This window comes from Acanthochromis polyacanthus, chromosome 2 (assembly GCF_021347895.1).
Source record: "Acanthochromis polyacanthus isolate Apoly-LR-REF ecotype Palm Island chromosome 2, KAUST_Apoly_ChrSc, whole genome shotgun sequence".
NCBI classification, from domain to species: domain Eukaryota; kingdom Metazoa; phylum Chordata; class Actinopteri; family Pomacentridae; genus Acanthochromis; species Acanthochromis polyacanthus.
The window spans coordinates 45378375-45397114 of NC_067114.1; the positions used below are offsets into that span (position 1 = coordinate 45378375).

The 18740-nt window shown below is 35.8% G+C and overlaps 1 protein-coding gene across 1 annotated transcript in view; it reads left to right on the forward strand.

Moving 5' to 3' along the window:
* The window catches only part of bbox1 (butyrobetaine (gamma), 2-oxoglutarate dioxygenase (gamma-butyrobetaine hydroxylase) 1), a 52873-nt gene that overhangs the window by 278 nt on the left and 33855 nt on the right, over positions 1-18740 (forward strand). Inside the window, exons 2-3 of the mRNA XM_022198283.2 lie at positions 5412-5859; positions 11275-11389. Coding sequence (XP_022053975.2) covers positions 5467-5859; positions 11275-11389 — 508 coding nt within the window. The 5' untranslated portion in view covers positions 5412-5466. The remainder of the gene's footprint in view (positions 1-5411; positions 5860-11274; positions 11390-18740) is intronic.

Here is an 18740-nt window from a genome sequence, read left to right on the forward strand (position 1 = left end):
ATGCTCGCTGCCGGTTAGCTCCCGGCTAGTTAGCATACTAGCTGCCGGTTGGCTCCCGGCTAGTTAGCACCGCAGCTGCAGTCATGTTTAGGAAGCTACCAGCTGTTAGCTCCACTTCTTTGTTAGCTTTGGCTTTATTCACTGGATATGTGTTTAGTGATAATCGATACTTCTATGCTGATGAAAGTGCCACAGTGTTACCCCCCCCCCCCCCCCCCCCCCGACTTTAGGAGCTTTAAACAGACAGTAAATGATGCCAAACTCACTCAAAGTATGAAAACAAGCAGCCACATTAATATTAAGTTTAACAATAATTTTATTTATGTAGCACCTTTTAAAAACGGAGTTTAAACAGCAGGAATAAGACCAGAAAGGCAAAAATGGAGAATTAATAATTTTCAAAATTAATTAACACCAGGTAAAGTCATAAAAGAACCAAAAAAAGCATTTCCAAGTAAGGATAAAGAGCAGGTGGAATAAAAATTAATGCAGGATAATGCCATAAAACCATAAAGTAAGGCTAATAATAATAATAATAATAATAATAATAATAATAGGAATAATGATAAAAGTAAAATGGATAAATACAATAACCAGAATCAGAAACGGGAAGCGTTTGTTGCCAAGCAGGTTTTCACATACAAGGAACTGACTTAGTGTTTAATTGCATAGTAGTGAACAATAGCATATGCATTTAAAAATGATTTAAATTTTACAAGACTAATAAGAAACACTTAAATTAAGTCAGATTAGTGCAATCAAAGGATTATTAATCACAAAAGTACTTAAATAACAAAACAGAGTGCAACGATACACCGACACAGCCTTGAAATAGCAATTAAATATGTAAATATGCACATAAATAAAGGGTAAAAGAGAGTAAAATGAACAAATATCATAAATAAAAATAAAAAAATCAAATATAGGGTAAAGATAGGCTTATACAAAGACTGAATTTTGAGAGGCTACAGTAAAACTTCATCATAAACAGAATAAATCAGATATCTGCTGCTACGGTTGTTGTTGGAAGTATTGAGAGCCACAGTGATTAATCAGAATTTATCGTCTGATGTCTTGATAGTTGAATTTGCATCCATCCATTGATCCATTAATCCATTTTCTTGCACTTTTTGGGGTCGGCGTGCAGCGTCAACAGGTCATTCCTTCTTCCCAGAAATGCTCTTACGTCCGTGGTCTCATTCTTTTGGTCTCTAGGTGAGCTTTTGGAACGTAGATGGAGTGTTTACAGTCCAGATATTGGAAAACACCTGGCATTGGGATATTTTGTTTTTCTGGAATGTAACTGTACAGCATTATGACAAAACAACAGGAATTTGCACCAGATGACTGCAGTTGGAAAGAATTAATCATCAATGAATGATTGGAGTGTTTGTACAAGGAAATGCATCTGGCTGTAATTTATTTACTTACTTCATAAACAGTTAAAAATCCTCTGTTTTTATACAAAATCATGTCTTTTATCGAGGCTCCAGGCAGCTCCTCTCCTTTTCTTATTTGTGCTATTATTCAGGACAAATTAACTTTGATTTTTCAGCTTGAAATCATAGTTAATAAAGTGAAAAATCTGAATTTTCGAGGACTCTGTTGTTTGGTTGAACCACAAATCTGTTTTTGCTGCAGATTATTCCACTTTTTAATCTTGTGCGTTACATTTTTAACACTGCTGATGAAAAACCTCATCAGTTGAAGTTGATTTTTCCTGGATTATCATGAACAAGCATGAACATCACAACAGATTAATAGTTTGTTCTAATCAAAATACTACTTCCTGTCCAAGTTCTTAGTTTTAGAAGTTTGCTCCACCAAAAATACTAATTTCTGTCCAAGTACTTAGATTAATTAGTTTGTTCCAATCAAAATACTACTTTCTGTCCATTATGTTTTGTGATTTTAGAGGTTTGCACCATCCAAAATACTACTTCTTGTTCAAGTACATAAAATTTTAATACTTTTTCAATTAAAATACTACTCCCTGTCCAAGTTCTTAGAGTTTTAGAGGTTGGCTCCACCCAACGTACTACTTTTTGTCCATGTATGTATAATTTTTATAGTTTGTTTGAATCAAAATACTGCTTCCTGTCCAGGTTGTTGTCATTTTAGAGGTTTGCACCACCCAAAATACTCATTTCTGTCCAAGTACTTAAAATTTTAAGTTTGTTCCAATCAAAATACTACTTCCTGTCCAAGTTTTTATAGTTGCAAAGGTTTGCATCAGCCAAAATACTACTTTTTGTTGAAGTACTTGTAGTTTTTTATAGTTTGTTCCAATTAAAATACTACTTCCTGTCCAAATGTTTGTAGTTTTAGAGGTTTGCTCCACCCAACGTACACATTTCTCTTCAAGTACTTAGTTTTAATAGTTTGTTCCAATCAAAATACTACTTCCTGTCCAATTTTTTTTGTAATTTTAGAGGTTTGCACCATCCAAAATACTACTTTCTTTCTGAGTTTTTGTCGTTTTAAAGGCTTGCTCCACCCAGAATACTAATTTCTGTCCATGTATGTATAGTTTTAATAATTTGCTTGGAGCCTCGATAAAAGTAATGATTCTGTACAACAACAAATGATTTTCTTTACTGTTTTATTTTGAGTAAAAGCAAATTTTTGTCAATTAAATCTTTTGTAATATCTTCATGCACTAGTTTTTCTTAAGTTTTCACCTCAGAGTGTTACTAGAAATGTAAATCATGAGTTCAAAAAATGGAATAATCTGCAGCGACAACAGATTTGTTGTTTGAGCCCTACATAATTCATATTTTTCACTTTTTTTTACACCACTCTATGATTGCAGCTTCAGAAAAACAAGTGCATGACAATGTTGCATAAGACTTAATTGACCTTAATTATGTTTTATGTTGTTTGCGGAGTGCAAATTGATCGCTTCAGTCATTTCTCTGTGCTTTTTACAACCTTTTTGGTGTGATATAACTCTGATGAAGACATGTGGAATGGTCTTTGGCTTTGGACGACTTTCAGATCTGTCTTTACACTCGTCATGCAGAACTCTGTGGCGCTGATTTAAACGGACAAACAAATTAGTCGTGTCCTCCTGACATGTTTTTGGACGTCGCTCTGCATTCTGCAGCCAAAATATGTCCACGCTGTTGATGCTATGTTTAATTTTTTGCAACCAAATCCTCTTTTTTCGCTCATTTCTCCGTGCTCGTGTGAAGTTCTGCATGACAACAAACTTTCTTTCTAAATAAAGTCAAACAAACTCGGCGTATCCAAGAACCCAGAGTGAATTGGATCAGTCACAGAAAGGCAGACAAAAAAAAAAGGTTGCAGCATGACGTGTTTGACCTAATTCGCCGTACTTCACGCTGTTGATGCCGACACAATAAATCATGAAGCTCAGCTCCCAGGAGGCCTGATGTGATGTGAGTCAGGATTCTAGAGGGAATGGGAGTTTTTGCATTTCTTTACTTTCCACTGAGACAAAAATTCTGCTGTTATTTTCCTACAATCTGAACCCAAAATGTATCTGGAGAGCACTATTCGTAGATCTGTAGCACCACAATGCTTTAATTAATGATACCTTAATTTAAAAAAAAGCAACTCCTGCTATTTGCATGTAACACTTGGCCATTTTGAAACGTGATTTTAATACTATTTCAATTAATTGTTCAGCCCTTGCACCGTCACTTGATAATTTCTTGATTTTCTTTGTCTTAACCTTAGTGTTTCTTGGATCTTTGGTCAGAGTGGGTGACTTTTCAGACTAATTTCTAAAGTAACGGAGAAAAAACAACTTTTTCCTGGAAAACCTCGTGATAAAACTCACATTTTGTGTGAGAATAGCCTGACATAATTAAAAATAACTGTTATTGCTTCTTAATAATAATAAAAAAATTATAATATTTAAATTAGTTGGTCAGCTCTGTCATAGCTTTCTGCTTTTGTTTGTCTTAATATCATTGCTTTTTGGATTTGTAGTCAGAGTAGGTGATTTTTCAGACCAATTTCTAAAGAAAATTGGGGAAAAAAAACTTTTTCCCTAATAACCTCCAGATAAAAGTCACATTTTATGTCAGAAAAGCCTGGCATAGTTCAAAAAGCAGTTATTTTTCTTAGGAAATTAGATGTCAAATAGGTAACATTTCATAGATGGATATAAATATGTTAAGATTTAAATCCCCCAAAAGGTTGTTTTTGCTTTCTAGTAATAAAAAGTTTTAATAATATTTCAATTAATTGTTCAACTCTGTGATAGTCTCCTGCTTTTTGTCTTAATATTAGTGGGTTTTTTGGATTTTTGGTCAGAGTGGGTGGTTTTTCAGATCAGTTTCCAAAGAAAATTAGGGAAAAAAAACCTTTTCCCTAATAACCTCCAGATAAAACTCACATTTTATGTCAGAAAAGCCTGGCGTAGTTCAAAAAGCAGTCAGTTTTCCTCTAAATTAGATGTCAAATAGGTAATAGTTAATAGGCCAATCCCCAAAAAGGCTGTTATTGCTTTTTAATAACAAAAAGTGTTCATAATATTTCAATAATTTGTTCATCTCTCCTGCTTTTCTTCTTCTTAACATCAGTGTTTTTTGGATTTTTGGTCAGAGTGGGTCATTTTTCAGACCAATTTCTAAAGAAAATTAGAAAAATAACCCCTTTCCCCCAAACCTCCTGATAAAACTCACATTTTGTGTAAGAAAAGCCTGACATAGTTAAAAAAAAAGTAATTTTTCTCATAAATTAGGTGTAGGTAAGGTAATATTTATTAGATCGATCCCTACAAAGGCTGTTATTGCTTCTTAATATTAAAACGTTTAATTATATTCAAATTCATTGATCATCTCTGCTTTTTCCGATTTTCTTATTCTTAACATTTGTTTTTTAGATTTTTAACCCCAGTAAACTCTGTATTTTCTACTAAATCAATAATACAAATATTCCTGTAACTAGTTCTGATGCATATTTTGGTTTATATTGGTCTATTTTTTTATTTTTACGCTACATTTCCTACATGTTTTGCTATAATTTCCCTGCTGTGGGGTTAATCAAAGCTCTTCTTTTCTTAAAATAATGCGTCTGCTCTTACCAGGACTCTGTCAGCAGACCAAGCTTAGAAAAAAAAACTTTTTCCCCAAAAACCTCCTGATAAAGCTCACATTTTTTGTCAGAAAAGCCTGGCATAGTTCAGAAACCAGTCATTTTTCCTCTTAAATGAGGTGTTAAATAGGTAATGATTGTTAGATAAGTATAAATATGTTAAAATTTAAATCCCCAGCAGACTGTTATTGCTTCTTAATGCACCACTTTATTATTTTACCTTCCTCACATTGTCATTCAGGCGGATTGTGTTTTGAAATCCAGCTCGGTTTGATGTTTGTGATTTAGTTTTTTGAGCACGTAGGATGAAGTGCATGATTCTGGGTTTCCTGTTCTTCCTGCAGAGCCGTTATCCCGTTCTGATCTGAAGATAGAGCCTCCCCCAGGGAACCATTCGAGATGTGGATGAGCACGTTTGCACGTTTTGCCCTTCCCGCCCTTCAGAGGAGCACCGGCGTGGCGGCCCGCAGGGTTCTGGGGGCGTATCGAGCTCCGGTACCGCCGCCGTCATACCTGACTTCAGTGCAGCTCCGCGGGCAGCAGACCCTGAGCTCGGCCTCCCTGCCGGTGGGTCGCCACCTGGTCAGGCAGGTCCGGGCTCTGAACCAGGAGAGGATGGTGGAGGTGGAGTGGGGGGATGGCGGTCACAGTCTGTATCCCTTCACCTGGCTCAGAGACAACTGCCAGTGTCCTCGCTGCACTCATGAGTCTGCCCAGGCCCGGCTCCTCCTCCTGACCGACGTGGACATCCACACCGGGGTGAAGGCCGTGGAGGTCACCAACGACAACAAGGTGGGCTGGTCTGAGCGTTTCCACGTCCACGCACCGTACGGATGTTCTGTGTTTAACCCTCCTGTTATGTAGCGGATCAAAGTGACCCATTTTCTAAGTAGAAACATCTTTAACCCTCCTGTGGGTCAAAATTGAGCCACTTTAAAGTTTGAACAAGTGGGGAAAAAAAAAAACATTTTCACAGTGAAACATCTGATGTCCACATTTTCAATATTTTTGGGAAATATTTGAACAATTTTTTGGTGGAAGAAAAGAAATGTTAAAAATGTTTCTTAAGAACAATTCCATAAAATCTTTTTTTTTTGACGAATGTTCATAAAATAAAAATAAAAAGTTTTACTGATATATATGGAATCACTATTTTTAGGATTTTTTTTTGAAGATTTTTACTCATTTTTTGAAAATATTTACAAAAATTTTCTTGCTGTATTTGGGGGATTTTTTGTTGTTGTACACCTTTTAAGGAATTATCGGAATTTTCTTCCTAAAGATTTTGCAAATTTTCTGAAATTTTGGGAATTTCTCGGCTGAATTTTTGGATTTTTTTTCAGAAAAGGAAACAATATTTTTCGGTGCAAGTAAATGAGGACAACAGGAGGGTTAAAAAAATAGTTTAAAATATTTTTTCAGTATGAAACTTCTTCTGCTCGGCTTAAAAACTGTAAACAACTCATAAAATAAAAATAGTTCACGTCACATATTCACCCTGAACAGAAAGATGTTAAAACTAATAATGGGACACGATAAAAAAAGTCATCTACTTAATTAGAGACTCTGTAATTAATCAGCAAATGCTTTATTTATCAGTGTATAGCTTCACAGATGCCTTTATAAACATTCATGCTTAACAATAAAAGGAAGTTTTGAGCAAACCAGAGATGTTGGAGCAGAAAACAACCTGGAATGAACCTGGGATTGAGCAAAAATATGTCCAGGAGTGCGTCAAAACCTCTAAATATGGAAATTGGTAATTAAAATACTACCTTAGATACTACTTTAAAGGTTTGTTCCACCAAAAATACGACTTTTTGTTCAAGTGTTTATAATTTTAATAGTCTGTTCCAATCAAAATAGTACTTTTTATTCAAGTTCTTGTTGTTGTGAAAGGTTTGCTCCACCAAAAATTATAATTTCTGTCAAATTTTTATAGTTTTTAAGGTTTAATAGTTTGCTCCAATCAAAATACTACTTTCTATCCATGATTTTTATAGTTTTAAAGGTTTGCCCCATCCAAAATACTCATTTCTGTTAAGGTACTTACAGTATTAATTGTTTGTTCCAATCAAAATACTACTATCTGTTGAAATTTTTATTGTTTTAAAGGTTTGCACCACCAGAAATACTACTTTTTGTTCAAGTACTTATAGTTTTAATTATTTATTCCAATCAAGATACTACTTCCTGTCCAGGTTTTTATAGTTTTAAAGGTTTGCTCCACCGAAAATACTACTTTTTATTCAAATTCTTGCAGTTGCACCACCAAAAATACAAATTTCTGTCAAAATTTTTTTTTTATAGTTTTAAAGGTTTGGTCCACCCAAAATACTCATTCTGTCCAAATATTTATAAGCTTAATCGTTTGCTCCAATCAAAATGCTACTTACTTCCTGTCCAAGTTTATATACTTTTAAAGGCTTGCTCCACCAAAAACACTGCTTTTTGTTCAAGTGCTTGTAGTTTTAATAGTTTGTTTCAATCAAAAGACTACTTCCTGTCCAGGTTTTTATAGTTTCTAAGGTTTGCTTCACCCACAATGCTCATTTCTGTCCAAGTACTTACAGTTTTTAAGGCTTATTCCACTCAAAAGACTACTTTCTGTCCAAGTACTTACAGTTTTTAAGGCTTTTTCCACTCAAAAGACTACTTTCTGTCCAATCGCTAACAATTTTTTAAGGCTTTTTCCACTCAAAAGACTACTTTCTGTCCAATCACTAACAGTTTTTTAGGCTTTTTCCACTCAAAAGACTACTTTCTGTCCAAGTACTTACAGTTTTTAAGGCTTTTTCCACTCAAAAGACTACTTTCTGTCCAATCACTAACAGGTTTTAAGGCTTATTCTACTCAAAAGTTTGTTCCAGTCAAAATGCTACTTCCTGTTCAAGTTATTCAAAGTCATAGTTCATGATAAAAGGAAATTTTTAGCAAACCAGAGATGTCGGAGCAGAAAACAACCTGGAATGAACCTGTGCTCTTAAAAATACACCCAGCAGTGCTGCAAAACCCGCAGATCTAAACATGGGAACTGGTAACTAAAATACTGCCTCAGACACTAATCCAAACAGGCTTTACTATAGCTACCTGGTATGATATTAAAGCCCCTTAAAGCCACACAAGCTGCCGTTGAGGATATACATCCTGCAGTGTGGTGGTCAGTGGTTTTACAAATTCACGCTGTCCGTCCTCTATGTGGGAAAGGTCAAGCTTTTTATGATATTTTATGCAGTAAAAGCTCCTTTTCCTGCTTTAAATCTGTTGCACAACTTCAAGAACTATATATATCTCAAATCAAATTGCAAAATCTGCCTGAAAACTTCCAATTAGATATTCTCCCTGGCCCTAATTTCCACCTACTGTGAAGGAAAAACATTGAAGAACAAAGTACAAGCAGTTCTCTGAACCGTTAGAAAACAAACCTAAGTGACTGAGGTAATGTTCCACTCACTACTGTCCCCAGATAGCAAACTATGGGTGAATCAATGTTGAATCTATGTTGAGACCTAACGTCGAAATTATACAGAAGGTGCAAGGTTGATAAAATGTTGAATCAACGTTTGCTTACATAGATTACATGTTTGCAAACATAGATTCAACATTAATTAAACATTGACCTGTCAAACATTTTAATTAAACCAAAATACAATGTAGATTCAATGGTATCTTTTAAACACAAACTTCAATGTTGACAAAATGTTGTTGAATCAACGTTGATCCAACCATCAGTCTTCAACCGTAACCACAATTCAACCTTCTTAACCCTAATTCAACATTGATTTAACATCTTTTGCTATCTGGGTAAAGTGTGATTTATGGTTGAAAAGCAAACGTTGACTCAACATTTTATCAACCTTGCGCTTTCTGTATAATTTCTACGTTAGGTCTCAACATAGATTCAACATTGATTCACCCATAGTTTGCTATCTGGGTCAGCTTTAATCACATCAGGTTGGAGTCGCCAGGATTAATTCAGAAATCTGCTGCTGCTTTAGATGATCACTTTTGATTAGTTTTAGGTTGTTTTTTTTTAAGAAAAAACGCTCAAAATTTAATGTTCTCACCTTCTCAGATAGCAGATTTTGCTGCTTTTTCTTGTTTTATATTAAAGTAAATTGGCTACATGGGGAAAAAAATAAACAAACATAGAAAATTTCACTGGCATTTTCCCTGTTTTTAATGTTTTACAGGCTGAAATGTTTAACTGATTTCACTCTCCAACCCCTAAATTATTCCTGGGAAATTTAATTTAGCTCCTGTCACATTTTTGCTCACTATTGGCTAATTTTTCACCTCTTTGGAAACAGAACAACCATGGCTAGAAGTAGAGAGAAGAAGTTTTAGTGGCATAAATCATGAAAAAAAACCTGCAATAGAATTTCTCTGATTGTATATTGCATCGTATATTTTTGCAGCTAAAACGCCACAAATCATAACAAAAGAAAAAGCAAAAGTTGAATTTCTTTCAATTTTTAACTCACAAAAATTGGCAAAATCTGACTTTAACAGTGAGAAGTGCCAACAGGTGTCATAAATACGAGGAAAAAAGATGACTTTACCTGCTATGGATACACCGTCTGGCCGAAAAAAAGTCGCCACCTGGAAAGAGCCTTTCATTGGATAATTGAAAAGTTGAAAAGGAATTGAAAAGTTGGGGAGGAAACTTCTGTTGGTTTTTCCATTTTATGGCTCTGTTGAATGGGTTATTTTAAAATAAATTTAGCTTTTTAATCTACATGCCTTAAAACCTGCTGCTGAATTTTATAGTTTCAGTTACACAAGAAAATAGGCATCAGATTACCTGTAAACCTCAAATTTTCTATTAAAACTGATAGTTTTAGTAGCTACACAAATTGCACTTTCTATCAAATTGTGATTTGAAGGTTTTCTCCACCCGAAATGGTATTTTATGTCTAAGTATGTGTAGTTCAATAGTTTGTTCCAATCAAAATACTACTTCCTGTCCAAGTCTGTGCAGTTTTCTCTACCAATAATACTACTTTTCTGTCCAAGTATTTATAATTTTCATAGTTTTTCCTATTTAAAATGCTACTTCCTGTTCAAGGTTTTATAGTTTTAAAGGTGTTCTCCAGCAAAAATACTAATTTCTGTCCAAGTACTTATAGTTTCAATAGCTTATTCCAATCAAAATACTAATTCCTGTCCTAGTCTGTGCAATTTCAATCGTTTTCTCCCCCAAAAATAGTACTTTCTGTTCAAGTGCTTGTAGTTTTAATAGTCTTTTCCAATCTACATACCACCTCCTGTCCATGTCTGTGCAGTTTTAAAGGTTTGCTCTACCCAAAATACTACTTTTTGCTCAAGTGCTTGTAGTTTTAATAGTTTGTTCCTATCGGAATACCGTCTTCTGTCCAAATTTGTATAGTTTTAAAGGTTTACTCTTCCCAAATTGCACTTTCTAACTAAGAAGTTATGGCTTTAAAAGTTTTATGATTTCAAATGCTTATTCAAGAAAATAGTCATCAGATTACCTTTAAACCCCAAACTTCATTATGCCAAGGTACCACAAAGCCCGATCCAGTAAAATAAATGGAGTTTGCACTTTTGCCGACAGTTGGAAGGCGCCTGGCTGCTGACAAACGGTGCAGGTCGGTGAGGTTAGATGATCTAATTCTGGCGTTCGCTTTGACCTTTAAGTCCTCTGGAGGAGTCGCTGCCATGTGTCCTCTGAAATGGCTATAAACCGAACCAACCATGTGCTGTTTGTTCCTGTATTCCTGCAGCAGAACATAGTGTTTAGATCTATTAGAGTAAACGTGTATCGTCAATACCACATCAGTGATTTCATTCTTGCCTCGGGCCGTAGAAAATTACAAGGGGTTGATTATATGGTTCTACCGGCCAGAGGTACTTACAAGGCAGATGGGGAACAAAGGAAATCTTCAAGTGAAAGAGAGTTTATTTTGTTTAAATACCTTTCGTTCTCACTTTTATGAGGCAAAATAACACATTCAGAGCTTAATCTCTAAGAGTGCAGACCGATCTTGACTTCAAACATTCAAAAAATCCAGTGGTTTTCATCATTATTAAGCAGAATAACGAGTAAATATTCGTTTGTTTGTTTATTTGAAAGAGCGAAAGCACTTTAAGCTGATGGGTTATCATAGCAAAGTAGGAAAAGAGGTGAAAACTTGAAAGAAAAGCTTTGACCAGCTGGGATCAATAAGCTTTTATCTCTTGCAGGTTTCCATTGTGTGGCCCGACCAGCACATCAGCCTGTTTGATGCAGAATGGCTGAAAAAACGCTGCTTCTCTGCTGCCGCAAGACAAGCCTTGCGAGAAGAGCTTTTCCTCAATGGTGAGTTGAGATTTCACGTTTTCTTCGACGATTTTCAATGCACAAGTCTGTATTTTTGAGATTTCTTGGTGCAAAGAGCTTTGACCTCTCGGTCCGGCTGGATTTGCTTTAGTTTTAGAGGTTTGTTCCACCAAAAATACTACTTCCTGTCCAAGTTCATGTCTAAGTATGTATAGTTTTAAAGGTTTGTTCCACCAAAAATGCTACTTCCTGTCCAAGTTCATGTCTAAGTATGTATAGTTTTAAAGGTTTGCTTCACCAAAAACACTACTTTTTGTTCAAGTGCTGATAGTTTTAATGGTTTGTTCCAATCAAAATACTACGTCCTGTCCAAGTTTATGTATCAGTATGTATCGTTTTAAAGGTTTGTTCCTACCAAATTGTACTTTCTACCACAAATTGTGGTCTTAAGCGTTTACTCCACCCAAAACACTCTTCTTTGTACCAGGACAAAGTACTTATAGTTTAGTTTAAATCAAAATACTACTTTCTATCCAAGTATGAATAGTTTCAAAGGTTTTATCCACCCAAAATGCTATTTTTTGTCTAAGTATGTATAGTTTTAATGGTTTTTTCCACCCATATTGTACTTTCAAATGAACAAGTACTGGTCTTCAAAGTTTATTCCACCCAGAATACTACTTCCTGTCCAAGTTTTTATAGTTTTTAAGGCTTATTCCACTCAAAATGCTGCTTTTTGTCCAAGTACTTTTAGTTTTCATAGTTTGTTCCAGTCAAAATACTACTTCCTGTCCAAGTTTTTATAGTTTTAAAGGTTTATTCCAACCAATTTGTACTTTCTAACACGTTGTAGTCTTCAAAGTTCATTCCATCCAAAACACTATTCTTTATCCAAGTACTTACAGTTTTAATAGTTTGTTTAAAATCAAAACTCCACTTCCTGTCCACTTATGTATAGTTTTAAAGGTTTGTTCCACGCAAGTGGTACTTTCTAACAAACAAGTTGTGGTCTTATAAGTTTATTCCACCCAAAATACTACTTCCTGCCCAAGTGTGTCTAGTTTTAAAGATTTGCTCCGCCTAAAATACTACTTTTTGTTCAAGTACTGATAGTTTTAATGATTTGTTCCAATCAAGATACTACTTCCTAGCCAAGTTTTTTTTTTTTTTTTTTTTAAATAGTTTTAAAGGTTTGCTCCACCAGAAATACTCATTTCTGTCCAAGTACTTCTGGTGTTTAAGGCTTATTCCACTGAAAGCACTACTTTCTGTCTAATCGCTTACAGTTTTTAAGGCTTATTCTACTCTAAACACTACTTTTTGTCATGTTTTTTCGTGCACTTGGCTCCAACGCGATGACATGCATTTCCAGTCTATAACATTGTCAAGTTTAACTGAACTTTACAACCTTCCTGAAAGTGTGACTTTTACAGGGCGGCGTTGAGCTATTCGGCGTGTGCTATAAAGTCACCGCAAAGTGTCGGTTTCATGTGTTTCTGGGGCTTTTTATGTGGCATAAACTTGATAAACAGAAAGTGTCACCTGGGATTTGGTGCAAAATAAACAGAAGCTAAAACCGTCCTGCCGTGATTGGACAGCTCCGGCCTGAAACTAATGATTGCTTTCTAATTGCTGTTGATGTAGCGGGTGTGAGTTTTTTTTTCCCAATGGAGGCCATAAATCAGAGTGCAAGCTATGGTTTTTTTGGTTTCATTCACCGAAAATACTGCTTTTGTCTATGTATGTATAGTTTTAGTGGTTTATTCCAATCAGAATGCTACTTCCTGTCCACATTTTTTATAGTTTTAAAGGTTTGATCCACCTCCAATGCTACTTCTTTTCCAAGTACTTGTAGTTTTGGTTGGTTCCAATCAATATGCTACTTTCTGTCCAAGTTTTTCTAATTTATAAGGCTTTTTACAGTCAAAATACAACTTTCTGTCCAAGTACTTATAGTTTTAGTTCCTGTCCAAGTGTTTATGGTTTTAAAGGTTTGCTCCACCCAAAATACTCATTTCTGTTCAAGTATTTATAGTTTATAAGGCTTATTTCAGTCAAATTACAACGTCCTGTCCAAGTTTTTATGGTTTTAAAGGTTTGCTCCACCCAAAGTACTACATTTTGTTCAAGTGCTTATAGTTTGATTGGTTTGTTTCAATCAAAATTTTACTTCCTGTCCAAATTTTTTATAGTTTTAAAGGTGTGCTGTACCAAAAACACTCGTTTCTGTCCATGTAATTATAGTTTTAGGAATTTGTTCCGATCAAAGTGCTACTTCCTGTCCAAATCTTTACAATTTTAAAGATTTGCACCACCCAGAATACTCATTGCTGTCCAAGTACTTACAGTTTTTAAAGCTTTTTATGTGGGATAAACTTGAAAAGCAGAAAGTGCCACTGTCACATGAAGTCACCTGGGATTTGGTGCAAAATAAACAGAAGCTAAAACCGTCCTGCCATGATTGGACAGCTCCGGCCTGAAACTAATGATAGCTTTCTAATTGCCGTTGACGTAGCGGGTGTAGGAGATTATTTTTCTAAAGGAGGCCATAAATCACAATGCAGCTGTCTCACAATTAACGGGATGAACAAACACTGTCATGAATTGCTGCATTTTCAAAGCGCCGTCCGAGGGAAGCAATTTGTCAGCGTGCCAGGCGGCAGGTGTTGTTACCTGCTTGGCATGAATAGCAAAGCGGCGACGTCTGCTGAGGCTTGTCACAGATTTCCATACGGTGACCACACGCTATTAGCAAAGTCATATTTCACATGCTCCTTCGACATAAACGTCAACGTTTCAGTCCAGATTGAAAAAAACTCGTTAAATCCAGTCAGCCAAGATTCTCAATCTTGAACATCAATACAGCAACACATTGACCATCATTTACCACAGAATAGTTTAATTTTCTTTTTTTTTTTTTTTTTTTTGTCTGCAAGTCCGCTCAAAAATGACACCAACCAACCATGGTGTCATTGCTTAAGCTTCATGTGCAATTTTTTTTTCCTTATTTTCTGAAGTTTGGAGAGAAAAAAAAAAGAATAGTTTAATTTTCTTGTAGTTTTCACATTGAAAAGTGTGGAATTCTGTACTTCCCTGTGTTGAAATTTGAGATATTCTGCTCTAGAAATCTCTAGAAATGGTTTATTCCAATTAAAATACTACTTACTGTCCACGTTTTTATAGTTTTTAAGGGTTGCTCCACCAGTAATACTACTTTTTGTTCCAGTGGTTATAGTTTTAATGGTTGGTTCCAATCAGGATACTACTTCCTGTCCAAGTCTGTGCAGTTTTAAAGTTTTGCTCCACCAAAAATACTACTTTTTGTACAAGTGCTGATAGTTTTAATAGTTTCTTCCAATCAAAATACTACTTCCTCTGCAAATTCTCATAGTTTTAAAGGTTTGCTCCACTCAAAATGCTCATTTCTGTCCAAGTACTTACAATTTTTAAGGCTTATTCTGCTCAAAAGTTTGTTCTGGTCAGTTTTGTATAGTTTTGAAGATGTAGTCTGCCAAAAATACTCATTTCTGTCCAAGTATTTATACTTTCAATAGTTTGTTCCAATCAAAATGCTACTTCATGTCCAGGTTTTTATAGTTTTATAGGTTTGCTCCACCTTTTGTTATCCCAGTTGGTGGTGAATTAGCCTAGCCGCGCTAGACAACCCATGGCAACGAATTTAATTCTCTGCCAGGGTGGGTCTAGTTACCCTCCATAAGGCTTGAGGTTGGATGCTCCTAAAACTGGCCGGACCAATCACCATGAAGTGTAGAGTCAGAAGGCGGGCGTAACTAAGTGACGACAGAGGCGTGACGATTCTGACAGAAACAACCGGAAACAACTAGCCTAGCCGCGCTAGACAACCCACGGCAGCGAATTTAATTCTCTGCCAGGGTCGACAACAAAAACGACAACAGTCGTTGAGCTCCATTAGCACCGACTCTGAATAATCTTTCTGTTAACATGTCTGTAATATACTTGAGCTTCACCCATTGACTGTATAAATAAGGCTTCACCGAACTCCCGCATCCTCTGATTTCCGGCGCTCTAGGAACTACGTCAGCCTATTCGTTGCGCTGATTGGTTGTATACCTACCCAATTGCTGCAGAGTGATTTGAAAGACAACCTTTTAGCCCGCCTCCCTCTCTGTCGAGAGTTCCTAGACCCTTGTGTCTTCAGAGCTGGGTCTAGCGCGGTTAGGCTAGTGGTGAATGACACTAATCTCAAATTACGTTTGTGTTGACTTCTAGAGGCAAAGTTTTAGTATTTCAACAGTTTTTTTTGTGGTTTTCTTTGCCATGTGCGGCTGCTGCATTGATTTTTTTTTTTTGTAGAAATGAAGATGAAACTAATTTTCATTCTTATTGCTACTTTTTTGCTTGTAAAATTTTACATTTTACTGTATTTGTGTTGATTTATAGAGGTAAAAGTGGAGTAATCCAGCAATTTTTTGTGTGGTTTTCTTTGCTGTGCGAATGCAGCATTGAAGATAAAATAAACAAATTTTCATTTCATTTTTTATGTGTTGCATTTTATGTGTTTTTTTTGTGATTTTCTTTGCTGTGTGGATGCAGCGTTGCAGATTAAAGTTAATTTTATCTTTATTTTTACTTTTTGCATACTAAATGCAGCATTTTACTGCATTTGTGATGATTTATCAGGTAAATTCTGAGCAATTTGACAGGTTTTTTTCTGGTTCTCTTTGCTCTGTAGAAGCAGCATTGAAGATAAAGTAAACTTTAATCTTTATTTTTAGTTTTTTACATATTGCATGATACATTTTAAGCAGTTTGGCATTTTCTTTTTTGTCTTTCTCTTTACTGTCTGGCTGCTGCATTGAAATATGTTTTGTAAAACTAAAGAAAGAATAAACTTTCTTCTTTATTTTCACTTTTTTGCATATTGCATTCCGCATTTTTCTGCATTTGTGTTGATTCATGGAGATAAAGTTGTTGAAATTAGTGTAAAAAGTACAATAACTGCAGATTACGATTTCATTCCGGGTTATTTTGTGTTTTGTTTTAATGCGTTTAAGTTCGTCTGCTTTTGTTTGCATCGTCACTCCTCTCAATATGCTGTTTCATTACAAACACTGCCACATTTAAATACTTTCTGCTGACAGTAGGAAGCCTAAATCTGATGCGTTTGCTGCCTAATTGTCAATTAAGCTGTAAAATTGTCGCAGGGCAAACTAAAGGGGAAATATATACGTGTGGATTGAAATGTAATCGCTGACACTTGGCGAGCTGCAGCAGCAGGAAGCGAGTGCTTGTGAACAAAATGCTTTTTCAATTATATATAATTAAGCAGCTGCTTCATGTGTGTGGAGCTGTTCAAATGAAAATGACTGTAGTTTCTCCTCTAACCTTTCCTGAGAGAAAAAGATGCCCCTGACTTAAACTCTTCCCCTCTTTTTTTTTTCCCACTTTCTCGGGAACATTACAGAGTTGTTGAGGAAGGGAGAGAAGTCATTTTACAGTACATTTACAATGGCCCAGTGCTCTTTACAGTCTGCCAGACAGACGAGGAGAAAGTTCAGCTGTGGAACAAGGTAGCAGCACTTCAGTGGAGCGGGGGATGGACTCGAGTCGCTTCGTGTAAACTCACGTGGTCCTGAAGGACCCACAGGGCTGAGCGGTTCCAGCCTGATTAACAGAATCCTCCATTCATGCCCAAGTGTAAACAGATCCTCCTCAGAGCGACATACACGGCAAGACGGGCCAGGATTTTTCTTTTTTTTTTACTTTTCTGCTGCACAGAAACACCATAAACCAGAGGAGTCAAACTTATTCAGTCCAATCTGATCTCCAGTGACCAGTAAAACCACAGCGTAACAACCTGTAAATAACCACAAAAACACCACAAGCTTCCTTTGTTTTAGTGCTAAAAAGTTCACATTTAAGGACATATCTTTTTACTAAACATTATGAACAACCTGAAATTTCTGAAGAAAAAAAATTAAATTTCAGCAGCATCCAGCCTCAGTTTATCATTTCCACATTACAACTTCCAGATCAGAGTGTCGACAAAGGAACACAACATTTTGTCACCTGGAATCTGGAACTGAATGATGTAGTATTTATTTTATGATCAAAAAGACAAAAAGCAACAAAAACAAGACAAACTATTACAAAAATGAGATGCAAAATGACAAAAACGAGACAAAAAATGAGACAAATAACTCGAAACAAAACAAAGAGACAAAAAAAATCAGACACACACATTTACAAAGGGACAAAAAATGGACACGAATGAGACAAAAAATGACAAGAAAAGGAACAAACAATAGACAAAAAAACACCAGCGAGACAAAAAACCCACAAAATGACAAAAACATGAGATAAACGACAAAAGTCAGACAAAGAACGACAGAAACAAGACGAAATATTACAAAAGCGAGACACAAAACTACAAAAAATGAGACAAATGATGCAAGACACAACAAAAAGAAATAAATTGGACAAAGTCACAAAGCGACAAAATATGGACACAAACGAGGAAAAAATGACAACAAACAAACAAAACAACAAAAGATAGACAACAAGGAAACACAAAACGACAAAAATACAACAAAAACCAAACAACGAAAAACAAAACACGGTAAAGCATTACAAAAATGAGACGAATGACATGAAAAAAGCAAAAAATTCGACAAAAATGTTGGAAACCGACAAAAAATGGACACAAACGAGACAAAAAGAGCAAAACAACAAAAATAGACAAACACAAAATGACAAAAAGATGAGACAAACGACAAAAGTGAGACAAAATATTACAAAAATGACACAAAAAGTTAGACAAATGATGCAAAAGAAAAAAAAAGAGCCAAAAATTAGACACAAAAGTTAGAATTCGACAAAAGGACAACAAATGACACAAACGAGACCAAAAATGACAAAAGCGAGAAACAAAACGACAGAAAATGAGACACACGACAGAAGTCAGTCAAAAAAACCCAAAATATTACAAAAATAAGAAACAAAATGACAAAAGAACAATCTTGTATTTTACTTTCTGATCAAATCAGTTAATGTCTTCTCTGTAATTTTTACTCTTTGAGGGCCGGATTGGACCCTCTGGAGGACCACTTTTGGCCCACGGGCCTCATGTTGGACACCCTGCTGTAAAGTCTCTGGGTTTAATTACTTCCTCCTGTGAGAGTGTGTGATTCCAGAGAAAAGAAACTACCTGGAAACTCTGAAAAGACGACAGCCTTCACCCTGGCTCTGGATCCCTGTTTTGTTTTTCACGCAGCGTCTTCGTATTACAGCCTCGGCCGGCTTGTTTTAACGTCTCAGCGGTGGAAGTGCTGCACGCCCGGGACCCCGCCAGGTCAATACGATAATTGGAGCTCTGGGGTTATTATTCAGCCCTCCTGTAGTGTTTTTA